This window comes from Seriola lalandi, unplaced genomic scaffold (genome assembly GCF_002814215.2).
Source record: "Seriola lalandi dorsalis isolate HSWRI2012SDOR001 ecotype SW California unplaced genomic scaffold, Sedor1 jcf7180002054929, whole genome shotgun sequence".
In the NCBI taxonomy this organism is placed as follows: domain Eukaryota; kingdom Metazoa; phylum Chordata; class Actinopteri; order Carangiformes; family Carangidae; genus Seriola; species Seriola lalandi.
The window spans coordinates 1327404-1352933 of record NW_019525481.1 but is presented as its reverse complement, the minus strand read 5'-3'; the positions used below and the strand labels follow the sequence as shown (position 1 = coordinate 1352933).

The window sequence follows — 25530 nt, the reverse complement described above, 5'->3', positions numbered from 1 at the left end:
CCCGGTGAGAGGTACAAGTGACAGTCGTGTTCATCAGAATTACCGCTCTGCTGGCAGGATTCACGGCGAAGATGTGATGAAACCTGGCGAACGTGCCAAGTGTCCCAAAAAAAAAAACTGGCCCGAGGTGCAACATAAGTCTAGAGAAGTAACCGAGCAACAGCCTCAGCGCCCATCTCTGAAACTTGCAGAGATTGTTGTCGCCGTTGACCTTGGGTGCTTCAGAATTTAAGTCCGTGCACTTCATCATTTTTGAGAGGCCAGGAAAAGACGCCCCAATAAAAGTTCACGGCTCCCAGTCCATCAAGCGAGCGTCCTGCAGAGGCTTGGTGCGGATTATCCCGGTGCAGAGTTCTCTTTTCTTCTTGATGATGAATTTATCTATAAGAGGAAGAAGAAGAGTTCTCGCAGGGAGTTCTGTTGATCCTCGTATGGAGTTTTTGGCTCATTTACTGAAAGAAAAAAAAGGCCTTTTGTGTTCAGGGATTAAACTCCAGCAGTGATACTCATTAAGGGGTTTGATGCTTTCAGGGGTTCTGCTCCTATAACTTCTGTCTTTGATTCAATGTGGCTTTAAATGAACTTGTGCTTATTGTGACTGTCTGCACTTCTCTGTGTCCCGTGAAGGAGGCCACAGGTGTCACTTACCGAAGCGTTTTAGCCACAAAACCCAAACTGAGACTGTGATGGTGGAGGTTTGTGAGATCCCAGAGCTTTCCTGTTTAAACACACGAGCCACTTTACTGAGCGCTGAAAGCGTATATCACGTGCGTGGGTTTTAGTGCACGATCAGTGCGCGTAAGCGTGTGTCATAATACAGATTTTTTATTGCTGGGGGATGAGGAAATGCTTTTGTTTGCACGGAACAAAGAGGGTTCAGCTGATTTTTAAAGAAGTCCTGTGTTTCTGCAGGGGCAGCAGCTGATGGACCTGGAGCACAAGTTAACTATAGCCAAGGAGGAGCTGGAGAAGACCGCTCTGGATAAGGTGAATAAAAAAATAATCACCAATGAATTTGAATGATTTTATTTTTGTCCTGTCGTTATGATGCTTTCGTAACGTTTCTTTATTTGTACAGTCGGTAGTTTAACTTTTAGCTAATCCCCCCCCCCCCCCCCCCCCCTTCTCCTCTGACCCATTTAAACCCTGCAACACCAAACGGTGAATAAAGAAATGACATGTAAATTATTTAGTCGAACAAAGTGTGTGAAGAGCGTAAATCCCCGTTTCAGAGGGCGGAATTTAAAGGAGGGAGGTTAAGTGTAAAAGTAATTATCAATATCTGTATCATCCTCAGTGATGAGGAAACCGTCGTTACGGAGGACGTGTTTCTCTAAACGTTTAGCTTCAGCGGGTTGAACACGTGCAGCAGCTTTAATTTATGGGCTATCATGTTGTTTTTATATGTTGTTATTGACATACTGTCAGTGGGGGGGGGTAGACGGGTTAAAAATGAATGGGGAGAAAAGTGCTGATTAGAGAAACAGGTAGTAGCTGCTGTAAAACTATTTAACCAATCATTCTGCCGATTATTATTATTGATTAAAGGTAAATGATCTTTTAAACGCTCTTTCTTCTTTTTATTCCCCTGGTGGGTTCTGCTGCACGTCTTTGTGTGTATGTGTGTGTGTGTGTGTGTGTGTGTGTGTGTGTGTGTGTGTGTGTGTGTGTGTAATCTTGTTTGGGGACAGGAGTCCCAGCTGAAGGCGCTGAAGGACACAGTTCACATCTGCTTCTCAGCTGTCCTGCACAACCAGCCCAGCAGCAGCCACAGATTCCCCACTTCCCCCAGCCACTTGTTCAGATACTCATCGCTCATCAACAGCTCCAGAGTCACCTTTCAGCAGCCACACGCCAAGGTAAGTCGGTGTTCAGCGCCGTTCCGTCTGATTTAATGTTTATCCAGAGGAAGGGCGCGGGTGTTGTAAAAAAGTCTAACCTCTTTATATTTAATGAACGGGGCGAGTGACACGCTCAGTCTAGCATATATCTGCTGCAGATGAGGTCCTGCTGTCTCTGAACTAACAGTGTGTCTAACTCTGAGACTCAATATGTGCTCTGCAGAAATGTCAAAGATAAACATTCATACAGTGTGAGGAGTTTATGTTGTTCATCCTGAAATAAATAGACCTTGAAAATACTTTAGACACTTTAGAAATACTTAAATTCTCATTTCTTCTTCTGTCTCCTGGAAGCGCAGACATGTTGCCGAGCAGATCTTTGGAAGTTGAGTAAATAAATCACCAAGTGATGCAACCCTCGTTTCTTCTAATCAAAAGTCCATTAGGCTGCATTTTCTAAGACCTAAGAAAAATTAGTCCAAGTTTTAATTACATTTAGATATTTTTATTTTTTTACCACTTTGTTAATTTTGAGGTTGAAAAATAGAAAAATAACAAACATTATTGTAAACACAGATTACTTGGTTGATAATTCTCCTGACGACTCGCCTGTAGGTCAGTTTGGACTTTTGCTCTGTCGTCCCGTATGAACTGAGTTAAAGTCTCGACTTACAGACAAATTAAAGGGAAAAAGCCGCGTAAAGTGTCTCAGTGCGACGTCGGGCCGCGGAGCGAGGACGCTTCGTGAATCCTCGGCGTTGGATTCTCCAAGTCTCCGGACTCTCAATCGACGTTTTGATGATGATGGCGGTGGCGGTGGTGGAGAGCGCTGTCTTAACACATCGCTCCCAGATCTGTCATAGGTGTTGGGTTGTGTTGAGAGATCTTGCCGACTGTGGAGGTCACAGCAATCATCTTCATACTCATCAAACCCTTCAGTGGCTCCTCCTGCTCCGTGGATGGGCGACAATGTCATCCTGTTATTATTTAGGTTCTTCTTTTAATTCGTCGCCCGTCTGTATATACACACACACATATATATATATATATATATATATCCTTCATTGTTGCGATTATTATAGAGCAACACTCTGTGCCATACTTGCCTCTGTGGTAATCACGTCTGATTGCAGCGTCGGGACATTAATATTTTTTCCAAGGCAGCTTCATTCACTGTGGCCTTGAATTAAAAATGCACGCTGAATGCAAAACGTTTCCGCTGCCCTTTGCTGTTATCACAAGCATGACCAATGGGCCTTTTTTTTCACAGCGGACATTTTGACTTTTCAAAGCAGGGGAAGCTCAGGTATAATTAACACCATTAACAGTGTCTCTGCTCCCTTTAAGTGTATCAGTCGGGCCGTGTCAAAGCGCCGGCATGCAAAAACACGAGTGCCCTGGAACAGCCAGAGCTAAATAGAGTGCAGGCCTTATTAATCTTATTAATAAGAGCTGCACTTATTACAGCCCCGACTCGTCCAAGTGTTTGCAGTTTAAAAAGAGTGTTTGTCTCGTGCCGTATCTGGTCAGTTCGGTTGGCAGTGACCCCGGCTTAAAGACTGCAGTTACGCTGTCTTAGGATGAAAACGAGATAAGTTTGTTTTGCGAGGAGAAAATGGAAAGCACGTTGGATTTGGGATTTGCCTCTGTAATGGTGGAGTATAATTTTCCTACTGACTCTCCAGATAAGATAAAGCAGGCTACTGTGTTTTGTTGCCCCCCCCCCCTTGTCTCTGTGTAAACACTTTCAAATTGAAATTCATTTCACACTGTAACTCCCAGCTTGGTGACATCATGGAATATAACTCAGTGCCAAGATATTCACCTCACCGCACATCAGAGCGCACATAATGCACTGTCTGCGATATGAATTTAAGTGTTAGCCGATTATTACCTCCTTTTCAAGTGGCTATTTGTCAGTCTGATGCCCTGAGTATCACTCTCAAGAGAGAAATAGCCCAGGAAATAATTACTACCAAATATAACAGTTGGGCAAATACAATTCCAGAGGTTGCTCAGAATAATAACATGTCTAAATCAAGCAGCAGTCTAAGTAATTTATGTCAGTCTTTATATTTCATGGCACTGTAGCTTTGAAAGTAAAGCCCAATTACTTTAGGGCATTATGGGAGTTTTGGTATGTTAGACTTACATTTGTTCTCTATGAAATTATTAATTCAGTGTGACACAGTCTTTGTTTGGAGCCTCTCAAAGTCAAGGTCACAGTAGACTCAACTAAGAGCTCAGGATTTAATCCCTTTTTAGGAGTTAAAAAAGAAGAAGAAGAAGAAGAAGAAGGGCGACTGCCGAGAGGATTCATTGTAAAGAACAGGATTATGCCTTCACTGTAGATATCACTTTTTGTTTTGCTAGTGAAGCAAGTTGACATTTGAAAACTAATGTCAAGTGTCAAGGTGTTACCTAGTCAATACCTTTTTCTTTATTAAAAAAAGCAATACTGTCTGAATCAAAACAACATTTCTACAAGTTCTCCTGTTACTCTGAAGACTGTAAAAAAAAAAAAAAAAAGCAGAGCTGCAGAAATCCAGCAGAATATACACGTATATATATATATATACACACACATACACACACATCACTTTTGTTTCTTGAAAATATTCTTCATAGCACCTACGGTTATTTTTCCCTCCAACAAGCAGTCATGTCAACCTCAATCAGAGATCGTGTTCGTTGTGATTTGTGAGAAGCAAGTCGCTGCAGTCACTTTGGAAATCATCAAGCCGGCCACAGCACGCCACTGTGCCTCATCTGCCCCGATCCCGGGGAGCGCTTCTGTCTTTAAGAGGCTTTCTCGCTCCTCGAAGCAGTCACAGTTTACTCTGCGTCTGTGTCGTGGGTGAGCCTGAAACATTTGACATGCCACTTACGTTTTATTTTATTTATTTTATTTTTACTTTTTTTTTATTTATTTCCCATCACGCTCTCAGCACCGCCGTCGCCACCGGTGTCACCGCCGTCCCTCCGCTGCGGCATCAAAACAAAATTCTGTAATTGACGTTTTCTGTCTACATTTAAACTCCTGTTGGTGTTTGCAGCGAAAACAGGATGATCCCATTAGAAGTGTTTTTCTTCTTTGTCATTTTCCCGGCGATACTGTGAGCCGAATAAATCCAAGCACATTGGCAAAATGAGCATCTCACAAAAGAAAGGACGAGTGAACTCAAGATGGGTGTGGGATGACTTTTTTTTTTTTTTATGCTAATGAAGTTATTGCTTCCCACTTCATTAGCATACAAATAGCAGCACTCTCCACTTGTGAGCAGTTGCTAGCTCCATTATTTCCTGTAGGCGCTGTTCACTTTGACGGGGCCGTCTGATAAATCTGAGCGCGCCCTCACTGTAAAGATTACTGCGGCGCTCCCATCTGTCCGCTCGGCCTGTGCGTGCGGAGGTGGGTCAGATCTCATTTAAATCACTGACAAATTGATCTCAAGTTAAGTCGTTAAAAACACACACACAATAACAGTTATTGTGCACAGCAGAGAAGTTGGGAAACAGTCCACTGACGCAGAGGCAGATGTCAAGAAGTTAGCTCTATGATGGCCGCCTGGTGTTCCTCATTATGCTCATTAAGAGCATGAAAGAGCTCAGTAGAGTTATTACATCCTTTATCTTAGTTCCTGTTGTGTAGTTTTGAACTTGACATATTAGTGTAAGTGAATTGTAGCTGAAAGCATTTAGTTAGACATGCTAATATATCTGAAAAAAACGCACGGCTAATCTCATGCTAATTATTGTTGCTGATCAAAAGGCAATTATTTTTGCACATAGCTGGGTGTAATAGAGCTGCCGCCCATGAAGAAAGAAAGGAAGAAAAAACTAAAAATGCTCCAAAGCTTTTAACATATGGAGCAAGTCTTTATCCACTCAGAGGGTGATAAAATGATAAAACATACATTTGAGTTTCATGAGCTCACTTAGACTAAAATCTGCTCTGTGTTTTTTTTGTTTTTTTAAATCCAAAGTGGGTAAGTGCAGGATGTTTGTTCAAGTACTCACTGACACCACTTTGAGATTCACGCTCGTAGTTGGAGTTAACATAATGGGCCTTAAGCTCTGGTTGACGCCACAGATAAGACTCTCCCAGACCGTGGCCCTCTCTCTCTCTCTCTCTCTCTCTCACTCTCTCACACACACACACACACACACACACACACACACACACACAGTTCTTGCTGGTGAAAGATTCATTAGTCTGAGGATGCAGAGATCAGCAAGATTGGAGTGGAAGTTGCTTCATATTTAACAGTCTCGGAGAGAGAGAGCCAATTCTTGTGGTCCGATAGCATGCAATTTTCATCAAAGTAATGGGAGATGATGTCTTAGATGCTCGGTGCTCTGTGCCGGAGGAGAAATCAGGCGTTTCATAGCCCTGCTCTCAGCATTTACTGTTTACTTTTATGATTGTTTCCTTGTCCATGTAAATCGACGGGAAATTCATCTCTGCTACACGAGGAGGAGCCAGTAGGTGGTTGACAGGGCAAAAAATAAATAAATAAAATAAGTAGCTTGCAGACATTTATCAGTTGGTAGATGGTAGAATAACATTTGCATTATGCAGCAAATGTCAGAAACCTTACCAAGAAGTCCACTGAAGTAGTGGCTTCTAATAAATCTCCTTCTTTTTTTAATTTAATTATACTTAGATATTAATCTTTCACAGTCTGTCAGTTGCAGGAGACATGAAGGGTTTCAGATAAGAAAAAGAATATATATTTTCAGAAGTGAAAGCCATTAGATTATATCACATTTTCTTTGTAAATGGTGTCTGCAATTAAACAAAACACTCCCGATGATGAATGTTCGCGGTTTTAGCAACTTTATGGAGTTTCACTGCCCCTCTGGAGACAAAACAGCATGTTCAATGCTTCCTCCTTCTTTTCACTGCTGCTCTGCAAAGTTCTGCCGATTCTGACGGATGCTGACAAAAGTTAGGAAATAATGCATGAAACGTTCGCTCCCCCAAAAGCGAACACTTCATGCTTTTGGTCACTTCCCCGAGTAAAGTCACTTCCACTGAACCTGCCTAAAAAGATGTAGCTTCAGACGACAAAGCAAGAATGGGGTTTGACAGTGACAGGTTACGGCTGCTTGTGTTCATCTTGAAACCATCTTGCTTTGTGCTCACCAGAGACCACTTTTGACCCAGTTAAGGAAGGAGCTGCACTCCAGCCTCGTGCACAGGCCCGGCTGCAGCACACAAATATCTGCTGGAGGAAAAATCTGCTCTAATTTGTTTCCTGTTTGTTGCTCGATGGAAAAATATATATTACTTTTGTGCAGCGGTGCAATGTAACTAAGTACATTTACTCGAGTAACGTTCCTCAGTACACATCTGAGGTATTTACTTTGTGTGTTTAAACAGCTCTTTAAAATACAGTAAACTGTAATATATTAATCCAGTGGTTCCTGTCCTGAGTCGTTAGCAACCAAAAAGACATCCTCCCTCTGAGCTTCTCACATGGTTTCATTTGAATAATTGCTTAAGGCCTGGAGAGTAACATTATCCAATAATTCACAAAGATTAGAGAAAAAGTCCCAAAAATTTATATAAATTTGAACCAGAGCTTTTGTTTCTTTTTCTCTCCTCTCCCATTGATCGTCAAACGACCCGCAGATTCCTCCTGTGACCTTTTGATGGAAGCCGCTCGACTGAACTGTAAATAAAGTGGATAAAACCAGCTCCACTTTGAGCAGCTACAACAGTAAAATGCATCCGTCGTAACAATCTGACGTCAGAGTAACATGTCCGTTAAAAGAAGCGAGTACTCTTAGTTTTTCTATTTAAAGTATCTATGACAGTTTCAAAGTAAATGAGTAGAATTTGAAGTATTTGTAGTGAAACAGGCTGTCCATGTAATAGGTGCTTAGTAAAAGGAAAACATGTGATTGTTGCGTGGAAACGTGGAGATACATCAGAACACACGTCAGATGACAGGTCGGCTTTTTCTGTCGCTGAATCTTTGTCTGAACCGGGACGTGAGCCACGGGCCGACAGATCAGCGCCGCAGTTCGCCCGCACAGGTTTTGTTCCAAGTACAAGCGGCCGACTTTACGAGTCGCCTGTCGCTGGAGCTGTGAGCGGTTTGCACCTCATTGTGGCTGAAAGCTTGAGCTGGCTCTAAGTAATGTCAACATTTCCTGTTTGAGAGGGTCAAGCAGAACATGCTCCGCCACACTGTGTGCGGCTTAGAGGCGGCGGATTCAGGGAACTGTCAGAGAGTGTGCCGGCGAAGAATACGGTACGGTACGTGTCCGTGTGTGGAGAAGCTAATGCAGTGCAGTTTATCAGTGAAGCCCACTCACATAAAGACATGACAAGATCTGCAAATAACAGCCTCAACTACTGTGTATGAAGACAGCACAGCAACCGGGTTCTACATTTCTAATATAATTAGAAAAGTCTGATTACAGCCGTGACCCAGCCCTTTTACCATGGTCATTTCTGATGAAGTCACGCTTTGAAATAAACATAGTCGGAGAGATTGTATCTCACTGCCAGCAAGCGCAGAGAAATGACTCAGAAGTGCTCGGAAATATTATGCAGGCTCTGGCGTTTTTTTTTTTTTTTTAAACCACATTACCAGTTTATTTGAGATAATGAGAAACACGGATCTATTTATACTCGGGGCTGTTTGAGGACAGAAGCCACTTTCCTGCGAGGAATGGTGAGTGTCCGGTTAGGTTCAATACAGCTGTGCCGTTACTCATCAGTATTCCAATGATGTCTTCTGTTTTGTGCCAGTGATGAAATCTATAGTTTTTATTTACTACTTTTTGGGCTGTAGCGTAGAGCATTTCTTACACCACTGGTTCTAAGCACATCAACCCTCCCGGAGTCATGTTTTTTCATACGAACATCATTTCAGGTGGTAGTGATATAGATTAGCTCTTCCAACTCCAGAGAGAACCTTTTTCATCTCAGACTGTCCATCTTGTTCTCCTCCCACTATCTCCACATTGCTTTTTTTTTCGTTCTTTTTTTTTTTTACTGTTTTTGCAGTGGGTCGCTTCACCGAAACATCGTTGTCCATCATGTGCTGCTGCTGGAATTACTTTTGACTCGGAGCAGATCTGTGTTCGTTTATACAGACATCAGCCTGGGACCTCCTCGTCAGCTGGAGCTCGGCTGTACATTTCCAATTTATTTCAAGCCAAAATCAGAGCAGAGCAACGCTAAACAAAAGATGACGGGGATCTGGATGCTCTTCAACTTTTAATTTCCACTTTCAGCCATATTGGAAAGGTTAATGCCCAATATTATAAATATCATTGTCTCATAACCTGGTGACAAAACAGCTTTGGAGACACGTCATGTACATTTTTAAGGATGTTCCCAGTCCGGCTCTCTGGATGGAAACACTGGTCTGAGTCAACAACTACCGGTTCGGAGTGCCAGGAAACTTTGTAGGCGTGTTCATGTTCCCCTGTGGGAAGAGTTGTCGTCACTTTGGTTAACCCCTGACTTTCCATCTAACGCCTTCATGAGGAGAAAACAATTATTATCCATTATTGTGGTTTGTGGCCAAATACCTGCAGAACTAATGACAGTCCCATCAGCCTCAGCTGTACTTTGTGTTTTCTGTTATGAGCCAGCAATGCAATCAACGACCTTCGGCCCACTTCAGCCCACATCCGACCGCATTACAGCACAGAGGCCAAATAACATGTTCTCAGAGCACTTTTTATTTTAATGATAAGGGATGCACATTTCAAATTTTCTTTGTTTGACGGGGGAGCGATCACCTCTCGATTCACCACCTGTCTCCTGACTCTCTTTCATTTTAATTCTTCCTGTTGCTAAACAGCTATCCAGTTTGATATTCCAGTTTTTGCCCTGGATGTGATCCAGGGAGACGATGTGGTCCAGCCAGCGACAACATAGTGATAGGCCTGAAACACGAGAAGAAAAGAAACAGTTTTTAAATATTTATGACGATCGTTTCATTTAAAAACATTATTAATATATGTATATGTATGTATATATATTTTGCAATTACATCTTTTCACTAAATTGTACTGATTTCCAAATGATTTGTCGGCCCACTTGCATGTTAGCATGTTAGCATGTTAGCAGGGTAAACTAAGAAGACATCAGCATTGTCTTTGTGCGCATGTTAGCATTTAGCTTAAAGAACTGAAGTTGCAGCCTCATGCAGCTGCTAGCATAACTGACCAAACATACATGGATAATCACAGTATTTGCTAGTATTAGATGAGAACTGTTTTACTTTGTAAAAGAAACATCGGGTGTGGTGGTGCGGACGACGAGTCTCGCTTTGACCTGCACTAGTTCAAACTGAAACTATTTGTGCAGAGATATTAATACTAAGGAAGGTTTTGATCTCAGTGCTGAATACGTGACGGTTGAATATTAGTAGGCTCACCTTCAAGCCTAGTATTTCAATAATTCTCTTTTTAGTTTGTAGCACTCCATTCCTTTCGCCCTTCCTGCTGCCTGTTATGAAATAGTCATTCCAACCATAATTTATTCACTACAAATAAATAAGCTGAATTAGTTTAAATGTAGTATAAATTAAACAGTTATGAACCTTTGAGTCAGAACTGTTTACTTTTCGAGAACCCCAGGGCCACAGCTGCATCAACAAGCCATTTATGCTTTTTATTTTTAACCCCAATTTGAAATGTTCTCTCTCTCTTTTTTTTTTTTTTTTCCAACAGGATATCTCTCGAGTTCAGAGAATTGTCACAGCCAGTAAATCACCCATGAACACTGGCGTAATGAGGAGAGAGAGTGGCGGAGTTAAAGAGTGCCAGATGGAAAAGGTGAGCCTTTAGAGTAATTAAACTGTAATGGCCTGTGTGACCTGAGGGCCCGTATCCATGAGGTTCTTCTGTTCACTCAATTCATGCTCAGGTCCCTCATCAGAAATCAAACAAGCCACCGCTACTCCAAGTGTCTTCATGAGGTTCATTAACCGGCAAACTTTATCCAAGAACTGCTGCAAGTTTCAGCTCAAGGATACAATCTTTACTTCATAGTTTTTTATCTAGTTCAACTTTAATAGTTTCATTTTTGTTGAAGATGTTATTCCCCTCACGACTAAAATCTCACTGGTGCTAAAAGCGATGGTCTATTTATCAATCAACGGTAAATCACTCCACATAAAGTTGGATGATCAAGTCATTTTTGCCATTTCATGATTTTCAAATGTGAAGACTTGTGTTGCTTCAATCTTTTTGATTTAATTTTAGCTTGATTATTTTTGAGGTTTAGACTGTTGGTCAGGCAGAAGAAGTAATCTGAAGACAAACTGTGAAAAGATCTCCCCCACAGCCTCGGTGAAACTGACTATTTTGATCATCTGCTGTTGAAGTCATTTTCTAAAGGCAGCAGAGTAAAAAGAGCACATGAGATATCTTTTCGGACAAAACATTAAACACAAGGAAACAGGAAACTTATAATTAGGAATTTCTTTTGCTGTTTTCCATGTTTTAAAGACTAACTGATGAATTGGTTAAATCCGAAAATTAAGCGACAGATTATTTGGTAACAATAATAATCGATGTTTGCAGCCGTGGTAACAAGGTATAAAAAGCTGCACGTCCATGAAGCATGGAGGCTAAAATCCAGAAAGATAAGCCGTGTTCGTGACAGCGCACGGAGCCTGGAGTTGTCACGGTGACCTTGACCTTTGATCTTTGACCAGCTAAATTTGGTCAGTTCATCCTTGAGTCCGAGTGAACGTTTGTGGCAAACTCAAAGGAAATCCCTGGTGGCGTTCCTGAGAAAATGGACGTAAACAACAAAACAACCCGACACATCCACCGTGATATAAACGTCTGTCTGTTGCAGCCTTACATCTCACTAACAGTGAGTCCAGCGATGCGTTGCAGCTGTAACTGCATGGCGTAGTGAAGCTGAAGTGAAGATGAAATTTACATATTCACACTCACTTCGAGGAGCCTTTCAATCACAGCGGCACCTGCCCGGTGCAAACATCACCCGACACTCAGGAGCTTCTCGGGAACATGTGAGGGCGACACTTTGAAAGCAGTTACTGAGGGAGGAAAGCAAGAGGGATCGCTGACCTCTCCTATTCAGATTTTTAGTGAAGGACTTTGGTACCTTATAGAAACAGACTAGCTCTTCTGTGAGATCCAGGCAACTGTGAGCTGTCAGTTACTGAGGAGAACGAGCATCTCCAGCCTTGTCAAAACCAAGTGGATTTGACGAAAACAGGGGAAGCGAACACGCTCCATAAGGATTTCTGACAAGTGACTATCAAGAACTATTACAGATATAAATGGATAGACCACAGGAGACTGGGGACTACAGAGGGATGCCACCCAAAGAGGAAATTAGCCTCTGTGGAAACTGTGTCAAAGAGATTGCTCCTTAATGTAATCGTGCCAAAAACAATGTTCGCCGGTGTCCTGTAATTGATTATATAATTTTGGCAGGGTTGTAAAAATCCTGCAGCAAGAGGAGAAACATTCTGGTACAGAGACATATTTGAAACAGAGACTCCGATATTGTGTTTGCTGGCGAACACCAGCACATCTCCCCCTGTCCTCCTCTCCCTGCAGGCTGGGAGGAAATGAGGAGAGACAGTTGGTATGAGTGCGTACAGCTCGCAGTCTGTGCTCCGGTCTAAAAATGAAATGTGATAGGTTCAGTGCTCTGTAACAGATGATTCTGCCTCTCATACACAAAGGTCATGCTTAACTCTGTGAAATGTTTTGTTTTATATAAAACGCATTAGGCTCCGTGTCGTCTCATAGTGACGTGAAGCATCCTTCGTCCGTCACCCGTCCTTCCTGTGATTAGACGCATCCAAACACTCTGTGTGCGGCAGGTGCTGCCAACAAATCATTCACGATTGACCTAATAAGATTAGAGAGGAGTAATTAATGGACTTTGTCGTGTTCATCCTGTATAAAGCTCTGGTATATTTCGGCCCTGAATTTGCAGCAGTGTCACAAAAGAAAGTAAAGTTATTACCGTGGGCTGAAAACGGTTTCGAGTTTATCACAGCAGGGAAATGATTGACATCGCTTGCAGCCACACGAACAGTTCTGTAAAAGAAGCCGACACCCTGCAGGGCTGCAACTATTGATTATTTTCAGTATTGATTACTTTTGAAATAAATGCCAGAAAATGCAGAAAAATGCCCGACACAACGTCTGAGAGCTCAAGGTGACATCTTGAAATTGCTTGGTTTTTTTTTTTTTGATCAGTGTTTCCAAAACCGAAGGCAATTCAGTTCATCATGGTGCTGTAAAAAAAAAAAATCTTCATGAGAAGCAACCAATGTTCGGGGTTTTCTTGCTAAGTAAATTACTTTCGCAATTATCAATCTTGAATTTATCAATTCTGCTCTTGATTACTGTCATAAAACAAATGAGAAAGTTAATTGGATGCTCCTGTGGTTGTAAAAGTGGTCAATGAAATGCCTGTTAACTTTTATGTGAAATTCAAAAGGGTATATTAATGTCGCTGATATGGCTGCGCTCATCTCGTGTTGTCTTTGAATAAACACAGTTGGGAAGTTTGCAGCATGTTTTCTCTTCACTGCACTGAGACACTTTCCCCTCTCACTCCTGTAGACCGGAGGCGACTGCTTCCAGAACCAGACGGAGGACACGGCTCCGGAAAGTAAAAAGCTGCCGGAGCCGCAGCAGGTGAGCATCACTTTAATTTATATGGAAATAATAACAGTTCAACATTTCACTCCACGCTCCAGTGAATTCCTCTTCTTCTTCTTCTTCTTCTTCTTCTTCTTCTTCTTCTTTGGCCCCGCAAGAAAAAGATCGCTCAGTTAATTGGGGGAACAGTCGTAAAAAAGAGAAGATTTCTTATCGTCAGCAAATCCAATGACAACAACAAATTAAGCGTCTGTTAGTCCGTCTCTCGAGACTTTCTGATTGTCCCTCCCCGTCTGTGACACGAGCCCATTTGTTCACACTGAACATGTAAATCTTCAGGTCCCAAATTCTGTACGTGGTTTCATTTTCTAAATCCGCCGGGCACAAACATGAGTCAATAAATACGTTTGATGGGGGGGCTGTTTTCTGCCGCATATTAAATTGGTGCACTGAGTATTTACAACCCTGTTGATGACGTGGATCCAGGACTCAAATTAAACCACACCGCCCATGGTTATGGTAATGAAGGAACTGTGTTTTTGATCGTTTTCGATGGATCTCCATTGCACAAAACATCGAGCGATATTAAACTTGTTAGTAGAACTTAGTAATTTATGATTGAGGTCTTTGATATGAAAACTTGGCTTTTCATGTGATTTGTTGTCAAATAGAAAAATATAGAGCGGCTCCTCTGTAGTGCATCATTCATGCTGATGTACAGTAACCGAGAACGGTGTCTGACAACCAACAACAGATCGAAACGATTCAACTGTGCAGCGAAGTTTCGACAACAAAGACGCACAAACAAAGCACAGCAAGTGATACAGTGTGATGAAGAGACGCGACGCCGCCATCACATTCCGGGAGGAAGGCAACCAATCTGCTAAAATCTAATATCCAGTGTGCCAGCATCACCTATACTATGCAATATTCAATGCCCTGCCAAAGCCTGTGCGTAACTGCCTCCCTCATCATATTATTGAATTGAGTCACACCTGTTTGGCGGTGGCAGATGGCACGGCAAAACAATGCATCTCATTTCAATGCTGTGCAATACTGTGTAACTGAGCAACTGTCTTGCATTCCAAGTGGCAGAGATCCATTTTTAGACACACACACACACACACACACACACACACACACACACTATTTGCACAAGAATACAAGAATATTTCAGAAGAGATCCCAACAAATGGGCAGATTTGACTTTGACTTTGCCAGATATTCAGCGAGAGAGTCTCACAATAGCTGTTTTTTTTAATGTAATACAACAGTGGACTGTGTCACTGATTCAAAGCAGAACAAAATAATGGTGTTCTGCTTAAGAATTAATGTAGTGAAATTGTTCTACATAAAGCGTTACATGTTATTGAAGTCAAAGGCGTTTCCCAGAGGCATTTCCTGCTGTTCTCTATCAACACAAGACGCAAGGCGAGAAAAAAACACAATAGAAAGAACAATGTACATTTTAACAGTAGTTGTGTTTTGTTTTTAAAACTTAGCAGATGATTTCTTTAATGTTCCACTTCTTTTTTTTTCATATATCAAAATTTCTTTTGGAAAAAAAGCAAAATGAACAAACAGATGACTTTTAAGGTCTCAGTGAGGCTGATGTTGGTGTTTTCAGTCTTACTTTTATTTTGTTTTTATCCCATTAATTGGGAAATTTTCACATTGTGTTGCAGCAATGAATCCACAATCAATTCTCTTTTCCTGCTGCCTGCCAGTGTCCCTCATGCACAGCACTTGCCATTCATGGTGTAGTAAACAATTTGATTAGTAATGATTTGCATTCCGGTCTCCGTGGATCAATCTGCATTAAAGTGGCCTCCGTTCCTGTCACTACTCCACCTTCGTTATATTTTCTCATGTTCGATTTGTGAAACTGAGAACCTGAGTGGCATCTCCCGCTGTGCTCAAACGTCTTGGGGAAGAAAAGGCCGTTCTTGTGGTCGTGCACCTGCTGTGGTTTTGTGCAAACACAAAGGAAGGTTTAAGGCAAAACACAGCAACATCTGCACTTTCTTGTTGAGATGCATTGTACAATAAGCACTTGTCTATTCACTCAGTGTCCTGTGGCAGACTGATCAGACAAAGAGACTCTCATCGATGTGCCCTGAACATCGACAGCACTGACACACCAGCACCACACACCCACAGAGGAGGTTTCAGACGGATTAACTGTAATGTCAACAACATGGAGGAAAATAACATCGTTCCAGCTTGGGAAATATACTGTGGAAGTTTTAAAGCCACAGTATTAAATCCAACCTGTGTGACACATAGACTGTAAATAAAGGTGGAGGCAGCCTCTGTGACGTCAAACACAGGCGTCTGAAGAGCGGTTTTGAAGCTCAGAGTGAGCTGCCCCACCGTCGCCATCTTGGCAGTGTTTGACTCCGCCCCCTAACTCCTAGTTAATCCAAAAAATGTTCAAAGCGGTGGAACGTGTGCTGAGTCAAGACTGCAGTACAAGCATACGCTCACCCACCTGTCATGCAAAGCCACGCCCACAATTCTCCATAACTTTAGCCCTTAATAAAATGTAAACAGGTGAGTTATATAAACAGGTGTCATGAAGGAGGAAATTAGCTCTAGAAGACAAATCAGTTTTTGTACCAGGCTGTAAACATGTTTATTTCTGCTGTAAATTCGGACATTTTAACATGTGAGTCTATGGGGACTGACTCACTGTTGGAGCCAGACTCTAGTGGTTGTTAGAAGAACTGCAGCTTTTCTCACTTTCATCTTGGCTTCATTTTTGCCGCTTGATATACAGTAAACATTTATTCAGGTGTACCTGCTTGAGTCCATCATTAAGATTCTTAGAGAGTTCAAAGGATTTTTTTTTTCTGTTTCTTCTTAAGTCAAAAATTGAATTTCATAACACTTCAGCAAACCCTGACATTCTCGAACAACAGAGCATGTCTCTGAAGCTCAGTGGAATCCGTATTGTTTTTCCTCTGACATTCCTGAATTCATTAAAAAAAAAAAAGAGAGAGCTGGAACATAAAACTCACAAACGTTGAGAATCTGTGGAAAAATCAACTGAGTCAGATACACACTTGTTCAAAATCATCAATTATTAAAAAGAAGGAAAAAAAAGAAAATGTTGTTTCTTATAGATGGCGTTTGTTTTAGGAGCACACCAGCCGCCTGCTGTGGCACAGTCAGTTAATTAGTTAGTTGGCATGCACCAATATATTCACTGACACCACAATAAAATGGGAGAAAGAAGAGGGTTGCTTCTTTCTCACCGTAGGACAAGAGCGCACAGCGAACAGTCTGTATGAAAAACATGGTGACAACATGGACCTTAATAAAGTCAGAGCTGCATGTGTACAGCAGCAGTGACAACATACAAGAAATATTTTACATTTGTTTTAAATCAGACTGATATATATATATATATTAGAAGTTTAAGGGAGTGTTTGCTGGTGATAAATAAGATACACACACAGAGGAGGAAAATCCCAAACCCAGATCAAAGTGGGCGGCAACCGTGGTTGGCAGGAAGCCGCAGGAGCGCATTAAGTGAGAGATGAAGTCTTGTCTGCAGATGGAGGTGAAGTCACTGAGTACCAAGCCTCAGTCACTGAATCACATGCAGTACTTACCCAGGTTCAAGGTGTACTCTGTGGTTAATGATTACCTGACTGCAGAGTTGTGCGGTCAGATTCGGGGTTTACTGTCATACTGTCCTCAAAGTGAGGGGGGAGAAATGTGGAGGTGCACGTTGCCTCTTTTCATTCGTTTAGCTTCAAGCCAGATGATAGCACCATAACCCACTGCCATGCAGAGTAATGTGTAACTCAGTAATGTGCGAGCCTTAAGGCATGGACAAAGTGACATTGGTAAACACAAAACAGATGCTCTGCTTGGGGAATAGGTTTCTAGAGCCTGTGCACAGTGCTTAAACATGTCATTGCCAAAAAAATGACTTAAATTATTCAAAATCCCAAAGACGGTTGGGTTCCATTAATGAAATACATTGGACTCTTTTAAACTGCGTTGTGTGTGAACGTGCCGGTGAACTGGAAACGGACTTCTGTCAGCGTTGGTCTTCAAAACCGTCAGAACTGCTGCTTTTCCATCTTACCTGGCGGTTCATTTACATTTATTCTCAAGTACGACTCGTTTTCTCTGTAGCTGGGACGAAAACCAGCGGGACTCTTTAGAGCTGTGTCCCAATCCACAAGCGCTGCGTCTTTCAAAGTCACCGTTTCAAAAACATAGAACATCATAACAAACAAGGCAATGTTTACTATTAAGCCTCAGCCTTAAAGGGTAATTTCAATCCACTTTGAATAAACATATTTACTGTCACTTTATTATATACTCATGCTCATAACATTCATGACATCAGTGGGTGTTTTCCTTTGGTACTGCCGTCTTGTTGACAAAGAATCTGTCAAAAATTATAAAGTTGCATCATATTCATCACCCAAAATGCATTTCTTTTATTTTGTAAAAACATGTTGAAGCCAAAGCAGCGTGTTAAGTTGCTCATTAAGTTGCTTCCTCACATTCAAGTGAATGGAAAAGTGTGTCCAAACTTTTGAAACAGACATTGCTTTTTTTCAAATACCCCAGGATACTGTATCACTGTATTACTGCCCTATGCTTTATATTCAGGTCCCTGAAGTAAACGTCAGGTAATAGGTAATAGGGCCTTTATAAGTCCTTATTAGATGCTTATTATTATTATTATGTGTTAATAAGACATAAAAGTGCATCGTAGATACGTTTTGTTGTTACTAAAAGCCTCTTGAGTTTCTTATAATTGTTCTTAACAGCATTAAAAACATTTGTTGAGTTTAACAAACTTACCTATTATGTTATTTTCAAACCTTTACGGAGCTTTTATTTTTGCTTTATTAAGATAAATACATCCTTTATTCTGCACCTATCAACAGTTCACTATGTTTTGTTTTTTTTTGTTTGAGGCCATGTTTCACAGAACGTTCTGTTTGTGGCCACATGTGGCAGCCATTTACATTTTTTATTCACTTTATTGGTGAAATAACACGACAAACAGAAAGTGACATACACAACATTGTGACTGGGAAACCATAAAACACAATGGACAGTCGACGTAACATAGTGCATATAAAGTAAGATTCAGGGGTGAAGATTGTATTGTGTGTGTGTGTGTGTGTGTGTGTGTGTGTGTGTGTGTGTGTGTGTGTGTGTGAAAGGTTTTTATTAATGTTCCTAAGCAGGTGGTTATGAATGTTTTATAATGAAACAATACTGTCATTAATGCTATTATTAACAGTTATGCTGTCTTATTAATGCACGATAATGTTATAAGCGTCTTATAATGGTCTTATTACCCATTAACTGATGCTTATTACAAGGAGCTTTAATATAAAACCGGGATAACAACAATGTGTTTTTCCACTGCCTTTGTATCTCAGATATTTAGGAGCATTTCCTGCTCAGATTACAGACCACCACGTGTCTACTGTGGAATATTATGGTGTCAGTCTTGCTCATTATAAATCTTTATCTTCTGAACCTAACAGCAAAGGAGCCAAGCGCAGACTGGAAAATTCAACACAAAGCTCTCAGACGACAGCGAGGAGGCAGAGGGAGGCAGCAGCAAAAAGACAAAGCCACATAAATACAACTGAGCGGACGGCATATCATCCAAAATGCAGAGCTCCTGCGTTGCCTGAAGGATCTTTCTAAGAGCACACACTTGCGCACTCTCACAAAAAAACATGTGCGCCCTTAAACACAGACACACACACACACAGAAACACACATTTTTAAACACAGACACACGCGCACACACACACACACGCACACACACAGCTACACATACGCATATCAGCATTGTTTGCAGAAGCTGAGACACTGGAATTGTCAAATTTCAAACTGTCATCTGAAAAACCCTCCATAGTAAAATGGCATGCATTCTAGAAATTCTTTTTAAAAAGGTAGCAATGGCACTGGTAACTTGTTTCATGATTGTTCATTTGTTGTTTACTTATCTGAGTTTTATTCTGAGTGGGGACACTGCTTTCTAATCGTGTGATCTTTCTAGAAAAATCCCTTTGCACTGGTGAGGTCTGACACTGTATCCTGTGATAAGTATAAATCAATTGACAAATAAAAAGTACTCCTACTACTATTATTACTACTACTACTACCCAACTTAGAATATTGTTTGTCACTCATTGTAGCAAGGTTAATTTACTCCTCCACATTTTGAAATATAGAGGCTCAAGTTGGCTGGCCAACTGTTCAACATTTAATATTTCAGCACTCTTCCTGCCTTTAACACTCCAGAGGCAAAGAGCCAAAGACTCACAATGGGTCGTCTCCCTGAGAATGTGCCATGCACTGAGTAGTAACTCCTAGCTACATGTATCTGTGTTATCTGACCTTTCTGTGTCCTTTCAATAAACTGTAATTTTCAGTAAATGTGTGAAGAATAAATGGTTATTTGTGGGAAAGAAATGAGTGAGCATGTTTGTGATCAACAGAGGGGAAAAAAAGGTTGCACGGTGCAAAGACAAATCAAGATTCGCACCTCCTGAATATTAATTACATGTCCCGACCCGACCAGAGGAGGTAGTTACGGAGCCACTGACACACATGAGGTCAGAGGAAAATTTGTATTTTCTAAAAGAGTAATTATTCATATAATTTTCACAGCCTGACCTTTGTGTCTTTGCAATTTACAAATCCAGCGTCTTTTTACCGAGTACCTCTAGAAATTCAGCGACCTGCACCACGGATCCTGTTATTTGTATGGTTTTATTTTATTTCTTCAATTGAGGAAACTTTGGTCTAAAGATTGACTGAGAAAACATCACAAAAATATGAAAAATGCTCATCACAGTATCCCAGATGTCAACTGTTTTGTCCAACAACAGTCCAAAGATATTCTCTTTACTCTCCTCTAAGACAAGGAAAAGCCATGACTTCTCACATCTGAGAAGCTGGAAACAAATGTTCAAGATTTTGGCTTAAAAATTGACTTAAATTATTAATTATCAAAATAGTTGGTAAGTAATAAAAAAAAATGTATTAAAATTGTGAACAAACAAGTATTACTAAATTACTAACCTATATTTACCCACACTGATGTAACACATAATGATTGCAAGGACATTTTTACCCTTGATGTTTCCTGAAACAACAAACGCTATAGCATGATCACAAATATGACTCTGACCGTGAGCTCAGGTGCTGAACAGAAGCAGATTTCAGAGATGGCCCAAGTTTTTATAAAGTCAATGTAAAGTGAATGCAAATTAGCCCTGTGAGGCGCAAATGAAGGCACTGAGGTGAAGTAAAATGGCTTCAAATTGAGCAAAAAGAGAATAAAAGACTCATGCCAAAGCTGAATGACTCCTCTTAATGAGTGTACAGCAGGGAGACATTCACAAATTTCCCAATTTGGGATCAATAAAGTGCATTTATCTATCAGGAGACGAATAACTGCAGGAAACCTGACAACAAACAGAGGTGAATACACACAATTCAAACACATTTTAAATGCAGTCTGCAGTCAAATTCACATTACGTGTGTAAATAAAGAAGAAAAACAGCATCAAAACAAAAATACAGTCTCTTTTCCAGTGTCTTCAAATACCCAACAGTCTCCAGCTGCACTGCAGAGTGCATCAATGTTATGGCAATAGTATGTTCTGTCACTGTCACCATCTCAAAATATATTTTGATAGACATCACTTTCATATGTTTGAAGTCCAATTTTGTCTGTGAAAAACTTCAGTGGCTCCTATTTGGGTTTTGAAAGTTAGCAAGTGCTTTAAGCAGCTTTGTGATCTCAGCATCCTCTTCATGTGACATTTGGTGCGGTCACTGGATCCAAGAGCGTCCATGCTGGAAAATGTTAGGCGACAGGTGCACAGCTCTATTTTGAGGCCCATAATCCATCTTTTTTGCAAGTTCAAGAGCCTCCTCCAGCTCGGGTCTCAATCTTGCTGAGAAGCAAACAAAAGGGCCTGTCGCCAGGATTTGGAGACCCACAGCGGATCGTGCAGATGCTGCCATTCAACCTCCGAGCTGCCAGTGGCTAAAACGATAGGGGAGAAGACAGGTGATCAAGCTTGACCAGGGTGACAGTGAGATTTTTGTATGCAATGCATTGTTTGTGGAAATACTCAGATTTGATTTCTAGGGGAGCTGCACAACAAACCAGTTTAAGCCAGTGGGAAAAATGTTTAGTCTAAATACAAAATACTTTCTATACTTTTTCAGAGACACAGGTTGTAAGGAGCCACACAACAGCAATTGGTCCAGAGTAGTTCTTCTTACACAATAAGAAATGAGTATGAAAAGAAAGTAGTCGACTACCACACAGTGTCAGCCTTACGGAGTATACTTGAGTTTAAAGCTGAATCTTTTTAGATTGTTAAGATTCATTGAGTGAAAAAGTATCATGGAGACCCAGGAACAAAGCGTGCAGCGCTGAGAGGATGATCACAATATGATGTGTGAAGTAACTGTGACAAAAATCATGGACAGAGAGGATGGGTTTTTTTTACCAACTTTGTGAAATGCAGCTGCCTTACAATAATGTTGCCACAAGAAAAAAATGCTGCTTTCTCAACAGTTTGATGTGTGATTTTCTCATGGAAATAACAACAGCAGTACAGAGCAGTGGACACTGCTGCAGCAGAGATTCCATCTAGAAAAGTTGGAAGAAGTGTTTTATGAATATAGATAAAAACAGTACCTGCACTGCCAAAATTGTAGTTTTATTTCATAGGAGCTATAGTGTTTCGGATACTAAAAAGAAGTTACTGATTAACTTTAACCAACCACCATGACTGTGTTTTATTTCTCTCCACTGTTTTGCCGTTTTTATACTTACTATAATATGACATTTTTATGTCTTACTATACTATATCATTTTTATAACTTTTTAATGCCTTACTATACTATGACATTTTTATAACTTACTATACTATGACATTTTTATAACTTACTATACTATGACATTTTTATGCCTTACTGTACTGTGAATTTTTTATTCCTTACCATATTATGACATTTTTATGCTTTACTATATTATGATGTTTTTTAAATATTTTTATACCTTACTATACTATGATGTATTATGCCTTACTGTACTATCACATTTTTATGCCTTACTATACCATAACTTTTTTTGACATTTTTATGCTTTACTATACTATGATATTTTTATAACTTGCTATACTATGACGTGTTTTGACATTTTTATGCCTTACTATACTATGACTTTTTTATGCCTTACTATACTATAACATTTTTATGCCTTACTATACTATGAATTTTTTATGCCTTACTATACTATAACATTTTTATGCCTTACTATACTATGATGTATTTTGACATTTTTATTCCTTTCTATACCATAACGTTTTTTGAAATTTTTAATTCCTCACTATACTATGTCATTTTTATACCTTACTATCCTATGATGTTATTTTGATATTTTTTTATGACTTGCTGTACTATGACGTGTTTTGACATTTTTATGCCTTACTATACTATGACGTTTTTATGCCTTTCTATACCATGAGGTTTTTTTGCCTTTCTATACTATGGCATTTTTTGGCATTTTTATGCCTTTCTGTACAATGATGTTTTTTTGACATTTTTCACCTTGCTATATTGTGATGTTTTCATGCCTTACTATACTATGATGTTTTTTCACATTTACGCCTTACTATACTATGGCATTTTGTTGAAATTTTTATTCCTTTCTATACTGTGACATTTTTACGCCTTACTATACTATGATGTTTTCATGCCTTACTTTACTATGGCATTTTTTTACATTTTTATGCCTTTGTTTTTTGTCATTTTTATGCCTTACTGTAGTATTTCCTTTGATGTCTTATCATTCTATGATGTTTTTATGACGTTTTATGCCATGCTATACTATGACGTTTTTTGACATTTTTATGGCATACTATACTATGACGTTTTTTGTCATTTTCATGCCTTACTGTACTATTTCATTTGATGCCTTACCATACTATGATGTTTTTATGATGTTTCATGCCTTAATAAACTATCATGTTTTTTTGACGTTTTATGCCATGCTATACTACGACGTTTTTTGACATTTTTATGGCATACTATACTATGACGTTTTTTGTCATTTTCATGCCTTACTGTACTATTTCATTTGATGCATTACCATACTATGATGTTTTTATGACCTTTCATGCCTTAATATACTATCATGTTTTTTTTTATGTTTTATGCCATACTATACTATGACGTTTTTTGACATTTTCATGCCTGACTGTACTATTTCATTTGATGCATTACCATACTATGATGTTTTTATGACGTTTCATGCCTTAATAAACTATCATGTTTTTTTGACGTTTTATGCCATGCTATACTATGACGTTTTTTGACATTTTTATGGCATACTATACTATGACATTTATTGGCATTTTTAAGCCTTATTATTCTATTTCATTTGATGCATTACCATACTATGATGTTTTTATGACGTTTCATGCCTTAATAAACTATCATGTTTTTTTGACGTTTTATGCCATGCTATACTATGACGTTTTTTGACATTTTTATGGCATACTATACTATGACCTTTTTTGTCATTTTCATGCCTTACTGTACTATTTCATTTGATGCCTTACCATACTATGATGTTTTTATGACGTTTCATGCCTTAATAAACTATCATGTTTTTTTGACGTTTTATGCCATGCTATACTATGACGTTTTGTTGACATTTTTATGGCATACTATACTATGACATTTATTGGCATTTTTAAGCCTTATTATTCTATTTCATTTGATGCATTACCATACTATGATGTTTTTTTGACGTTTTATGCCATGCTATACTATGACGTTTTTTGACATTTTTATGGCATACTATACTATGACGTTTTTTATCATTTTCATGCCTTACTGTACTATTTCATTTGATGCCTTACCATACTATGATGTTTTTATGATGTTTCATGCCTTAATATACTATCATGTTTTTTTTTATGTTTTATGCCATACTATACTATGACGTTTTTTGACATTTTTATGGCATACTATACTATGACGTTTTTTGGCATTTTTATGCCATACTATACTATGACATTTATTGGCATTTTTCAGCCTTATTATTCTATTTCATTTGATGCATTACCATACTATGATGTTTTTATGACGTTTCATGCCTTAATAAACTATCATGTTTTTTTGACGTTTTATGCCATGCTATACTATGACGTTTTTTGTCATTTTTATGCCATACTATACTATGACATTTATTGGCATTTTTAAGCCTTATTATTCTATTTCATTTGATGCATTACCATACTATGATGTTTTTATGACGTTTCATGCCTTAATAAACTATCATGTTTTTTTGACGTTTTATGCCATGCTATACTATGACGTTTTTTGACATCTTTATGGCATACTATACTATGACGTTTTTTGTCATTTTCATGCCTTACTGTACTATTTCATTTGATGCATTACCATACTATGATGTTTTTATGACGTTTCATGCCTTAATATACTATCATGTTTTTTTTATGTTTTATGCCATACTATACTATGACGTTTTTTGACATTTTAATGCCATACTATACTATGACATTTATTGGCATTTTTAAGCCTTATTATTCTATTTCATTTGATGCATTACCATACTATGATGTTTTTATGACCTTTCATGCCTTGATAAACTATCATTTTTTTTTGATGTTTTATTTATTGTGACGTTTTTTGACATTTTTATGCCCTACTGTACTATTTCATTTGATACCTTACCATACTATGATGTTTTTATGACCTTTCATGCCTTAATATACTATCATGTTTTTTTGACGTTTTATGGCATACTATACCATGACGTTTTTTGTCATTTTCATGCCTTACTGTACTATTTCATTTGATGCTTTACTATTCTATGAGGTTTTATGACCTTTCATGCCTTAACATACTATCATGTTTTTTTTATGTTTTACGCCATACTATGTCTCTTTTTGACCTTTTTATTCTAACTATACTATGACGTTTTCATGCCTTACTATACCATAACGTT

General features: G+C 39.4%; 1 protein-coding gene across 1 annotated transcript in view; it reads left to right on the top strand.

The window, feature by feature from the left end:
• The window catches only part of luzp2 (leucine zipper protein 2), a 135527-nt gene extending 115587 nt beyond the window's left edge, over window positions 1–19940 (top strand). Inside the window, exons 8-12 of the mRNA XM_023393102.2 lie at window positions 913–987; window positions 1692–1859; window positions 10545–10649; window positions 13434–13508; window positions 19001–19940. Of these exons, the coding sequence (XP_023248870.1) occupies window positions 913–987; window positions 1692–1859; window positions 10545–10649; window positions 13434–13508; window positions 19001–19108 (531 nt within the window). The 3' untranslated portion in view covers window positions 19109–19940. The remainder of the gene's footprint in view (window positions 1–912; window positions 988–1691; window positions 1860–10544; window positions 10650–13433; window positions 13509–19000) is intronic.
• Window positions 19941–25530: the final 5590 nt, after the last annotated feature.